The sequence below is a fragment of the Asparagus officinalis genome, chromosome 5, assembly GCF_001876935.1.
Source record: "Asparagus officinalis chromosome 5, Aspof.V1, whole genome shotgun sequence".
Classification (NCBI taxonomy): Eukaryota; Viridiplantae; Streptophyta; class Magnoliopsida; order Asparagales; family Asparagaceae; genus Asparagus; species Asparagus officinalis.
The window spans coordinates 130928887-130934123 of NC_033798.1; the positions used below are offsets into that span (position 1 = coordinate 130928887).

At 35.4% G+C, this 5237-nt stretch overlaps 1 protein-coding gene and 2 long non-coding RNA genes across 3 annotated transcripts in view; all 3 read right to left on the minus strand.

Annotated features, from left to right (window-relative positions):
* LOC109843700 lies at positions 1406-2013 on the minus strand. Its single transcript, XR_002247764.1, has 3 exons — positions 1732-2013; positions 1606-1651; positions 1406-1496 (listed from the first exon to the last, which is right to left on the minus strand). It is a non-coding gene; the product is annotated as an uncharacterized LOC109843700 (long non-coding RNA).
* On the minus strand, positions 3551-4682 carry LOC109841409. Its single transcript, XR_002247270.1, has 2 exons — positions 4334-4682; positions 3551-4240 (listed from the first exon to the last, which is right to left on the minus strand). It is a non-coding gene; the product is annotated as an uncharacterized LOC109841409 (long non-coding RNA).
* The window catches only part of LOC109841408 (galacturonokinase), a 14479-nt gene continuing 14266 nt past the window's right edge, over positions 5025-5237 (minus strand). The window contains 1 exon segment of the mRNA XM_020410362.1: positions 5025-5237. This exon segment is cut by the window's right edge and continues 15 nt beyond it. Within this exon segment, the coding sequence (XP_020265951.1) occupies positions 5130-5237 (108 nt within the window). The 3' untranslated portion in view covers positions 5025-5129.

Sequence of the window (5237 nt, forward strand, 5' to 3'; positions counted from 1 at the left end):
ACAGGATCCACGTCAATATTCCTAGGGCCTTTGGTACTTTTTAAATAAAAATTGTGACCTCAACTGAAAAAGTAGAATTGCTACCTTAAAAAGATTACATTTAAAACCCAGACCCAATTTAAGAGAGTCATTTATGTTCACTTGTGCTTAAGATGTTTTTACATGCCATAACTCTTAACGTACAAAAGACAATCCCACATCCCACTCATCAAAAACACATAACCTTGTATAAAAGCTCATAATAAGACCATTTTTTACTCCAATCCTTGTCTTTGACATGCATGTTGTTGTAGCACCTTATGATCAAGAGAGAGTTTTCCGTCAGGAAGCTATTAGTTTCCTTTAACCCACGTATTAGAAGAGCCAGTAAATTAGAAACAAGCTCTTGATTTATGTGTCTGCTTGTTCAATCAAGTTTACATCCTTGATTGCCTTTTTTTAAAGTAATCCTATTCATTTAATATAGATCAATGGTTGAACAGAATATTACCAAATAATACGGTTGATGTGAATTTGCAATAGTGCTCGGTATTATTATACAAGCAATGGATGTTGAATCGACAAACATCAACAACAAGTTTTATTTTGCACAATGACACATTTAGATTTAGTTACTTAAACAAGCACTTGAGCTTGTTTTGCATATGAAAAACATTATCCTTATTTCCTATAAGGAAAGAAATATCAATTTCTCTGGGTAAGTGATCGTAACCATTCTTCAAGTAAGTTAATACTGGAATAAAAGCATTCACAGCATAGAAAAAGTAGGCATGGTTTACACATTGTCTTGGATACAGAGCATGCCTACCCTATAAAAACAGACAGAAGGTTAAAAGAAGTATGTATTTTCATTTACCTTCATAATGAACTAATAATGACAGCCCATATACAGAAGTGATCTCATCATGTTAAAAAAAAGACCATAAAGTTCACAGCAATATGCACAAGATGTCATAAATCACATAATCAATGTTTTAAAAGGTAAGTCACAATAACTAACGAAACACAATGCTGTCAAGAATCCAGGTCCTACCTGAATCCAGTTTTCCTATGTTCTCGGTGACTGAGCCGCATCAGATCCAGCAGAAGAACTATCACTGTCAGAATCTGCAACATGCCACTTGGTTTAAGTTAAATTGACCCAACTCTCAAGAATTAATAGCTCTAGTAATGAAACTAACTTGCTACCTACCAAACCAAATAAGAAACCTAAAATGAACTCCAAATTATAGAAGAATAAATAAATTAAGGGTGACCAAGAAGGAAACCAGCCCTCATGTCATAGGCATATGGCTTCAATTTAAGTTGGGGTGAAATTTCTACACATATATCTATATAGCATATCTAAAAAGGAATGTATCTAGATAGTATATTACCACTAGAGGAAGATCCAGTCTCATTACCCGAGCTGCTCGAACTACTTGACCTACTTGCATTATCTCCCTTCTTTTCACCTGCTTGTAGTGGAGAGGAAGCCGCGTGCTTTTCATCAACCACTGTTTTCACAAATTAAATTTAACCACACATTCCATGATATGGGTTAACAACAAATAGCAAGATATTAGGAAAAAGTAGAACAATATCAGGCAAGTGAAATTAAGTTACCTGTCCTGCTCTCTGTTGGCACTTCTGCAACTACAGCATCAGAATTCTGCTCAAATGAGGAAAATGTAAATCTAAGTAACTGTACAAAAAGAAGACCTCTTATAAAATATCATTCAATTGTCATACCCTTTCCTGTACCATTTCTTGCCCTTCATGTTGCTGATTGTCCGACCTTTACTGAAGTGCAAGCTCACCAAGCTTTGGCTTCCTCTTGTTCTTGCTTAGACTCTTCTTATAATTGGTAACAAACCTATCCAGCTCCCAAAGAGTCTCAGTATCAACACTATCTATATCTACCACAATCTCATCATCATGCTGACTCAGTGATGAGTTCCTCTTCTTGATAATCTGCACCACATTATCCAGTTTCTCTAGAGGAAGATTTTGCAAATTATTGCTCAGCTTTTGCTTCTCTTCAAACGTCATATTTACATATTTGTGGATGACAGAATACTGAACTTTGGGTTCTAAGAAAGGATAGGACTTCGATATGCTACATTGTCAGGCTTAAGAGGTAGAGCTGAAGCAAATATCTTATTAGGTTCAAACTTCAAAGTTAGTGGGCTACCAAATATGAACCAAGCTTGATCCATTTAAGAAAACATAAAGCTCAGAATACTTTTTTTGCCTTTAAGATGTTTCAACAGTACAATAAAAAAATCTGTGCTCATCTGAATAGCAGCATTCCAACCCCCCCCCCTCCCTAACCTAACCTTCATCATTAATCTACAGCTTTCCATGTTTGGTTCTTGATTCTAAATCAAGCTAATTAAATGCGGTCTCTTTACAGAGATATGCGATAGAGCTAGGGATATCTGTGCCAAGAGCTTAGTAAGGCAAATATATCACTTGATAGAAATCATTAACCTAACCTTCATCATTAATCTACAGCTTTCCATGTTTGGTTCTTGATTCTAAATCAAGCTAATTAAATGCGGTCTCTTTATAGAGATATGCGATAGAGCTAGGGATATCTGTGCCAAGAGCTTAGTAAGGCAAATATATCACTTGATAGAAATCATAGCAACGATAATATAGCTGACCCTGGAATTTGTGGGATAAGGCATAATGCTAGATCAGTTACCATTATGCTCCTTCTGCATGTACATAGGGCATGCTAAATTGCATATTTAAATCTCTATTCATTTTTAGCCCGCTTATCTCTTGATTGAACTTTATTATCTGATGAAAGCTTTTGGCGACCTCTCTTATTCCAAAAATTACAGCTCGATACTTTAGCCTCTAGCAACGTTCACAGTATACAAGTGCAGTATTCATAAAGGTAAATTAATATATGCATTTCTCGATTGACTTGCAGGTCCCATCTGATATTTCCTCCCAAGAGAAACAAGATGAGCCTGAGGTACCTTGTATAATTTCATTTCATGTCAGATTAATTTCTCCGCATGTTTGAATGTCTGTTTCAAGTCTTTAAAATCAGCCATCATTCTGTATGTTTCAGTTTACATACAACAAATTGATAGTATTATCTCTTTGCATGTCTTATCTTTGAACCCCTCGTTGAGGACATTTCTTTAAATGTAATGCCAAACAAACTTTTAAGTTTAAATTTTTTAAGTAGCCCCACATATAAATTATCTAATATATGAAGGCACCTCATGATTGTTTACAGCATTTGAAAAGATTGTATAGTATGTTTCTTATAATAATGTCCAGTCTTCTGCATTTAGAGTAGTTTAGTGTGCAATGCAGTGAGGTTGTTGAAAATTGATCACTAAAATATGTATAATGTTTAGTACGATTGGACAATCATGTTTAGTATGACTGCTGTTATATCCTACATTCCTATCTTCAGTTATGTTTAAATATTCTTGAACAGCGAAACTTTCTGTGAATTGGATGAGAAAATAGCTTAAATTTTACACCTTTTATTTTCTGTTGGACATTCTTCTGGTAACTAACTAATGTTAAGCATTCCCTTTTCCGTGGACTACCCTGCAGCCAAGGAGAATTGAGAGAAAAGCAAACCCAAAGCCTCAAAATACCATAATGTGTTTTTCTTAGGGGAAAAAAATATATTTTTAAAAAATCCCTACATGTAATAAAAAATGTAGTCAAATTATTGCTAAGAGGACTACTGAACAGGTTTTCTCAAGTAATGGTTATTGGTTAAAGGGGCTCCTGTATTTCTGTCTGGAGTAGCTATTGCATTATTAAGAAGTCATGATATAAATATATTTAATAGAATTGATATAGCAATTAATTCATATCTTCAATCTATTGGTTACACAATTGATATTAGATTGATCAAAACAGAATTGATATAGCAATTAATTCATAATTTCCAGTCATCTAAGGGAAATCATTTGCACGTATCAACTAAATAAATAGAATCTATGGACCCTAGAGTTTTCCCTGAGCTCAATGACCTAGCTTACAAACTGGCATTCAATCACAGCCACAGTACACCTAATTTATCCTACAGCTAAGTTCCAATATACAGACAAAATAGCTCCCATTTTTAGGGTGCTATCAACAATTTCATCGGAAGAAAAAAAGTAAAAAAAATTAAAATTAAAATTGAGGAAAGGTATACCTGGCCTCTGGTGAGATTAGTGGTGACCTTAACCGGATTCAAGCGATTTTGCGCGGGAAAAGAAGACGAACGCTTCTTCTGAACCAAATCAGAATCATATTAAAAAATTAAAAAAATCACATGCGAAATCACAACCTGAAAAATAAAAGAATTCAAGTAAACTAAACTTACTTTATAGTCGCAATATAGGTGTTGTTCGTATATTTAAACGCTTGTCGCTTGAATCTGTAGAAAATCGAGAATTTGGGCAAAATTATTAGAACAAAATGAGAAGATTGAAAAACTAAAAGGGGATACGGTGAATTGAGCATAACTAAAGCTTAGATCTAGGGTTTAGTATAGAGGAGTGAAGACGAAGAAGAATGAATCCGCCGTTCATTAAAACTTAGGATCAGATATACCAACTCAATCAAGCTAGCGTATTCCTCTCCCGAATCCCAAATTAAAGTAGTTAATTTCCCAATTCGAACCAAAAAAAAAAACTGTAAATTCAATTCAAAGGTTGAGAAATAAGAAATTGCCTGACCTCAGCGGACGGCGAGGACTTGTTTGCCGCCGAGCAGTGAAAAGTTCGAGAAGAAAAGTCGGCTTCTTTCTTCGATTTTGGGGAGGGAGCTGGTATTTTGTGAGATTTAAGGGATCAAGTAGGCGTATCAAAATGACAATCTAAACCATGAGATTTAAGGGAATTCGGTTCCCGTCCATCTAATTGCTCAAGGTCAAGGAGAAGACCCAATTAATTACTTGAAATTAAGATGATCATCCATCCACTTGTGAAAGATTCCTGGTAGTGGTGGTCGTTCGTGTTCAGCATTAATTTCCACCTCACTATATGGCCTAATTACGTACCTGTCCTCCCGAGTAACATAAACCAATGGAATCCGTCTATATTATCAAATACGCATGGGTTGGGTTCAGCAACGAAACATAATGGTTTGCAATAAAATCAATTGAATCAAACAATGAGTTACACAACATGAGCAGAGCCTCCAGCTTCACAGATCAATACGACCCGGCCTCCTGCAAGTTGACTGGCCAGCTTAGGCTGAGCCTCCCGATACTCTTCTTCCACGAA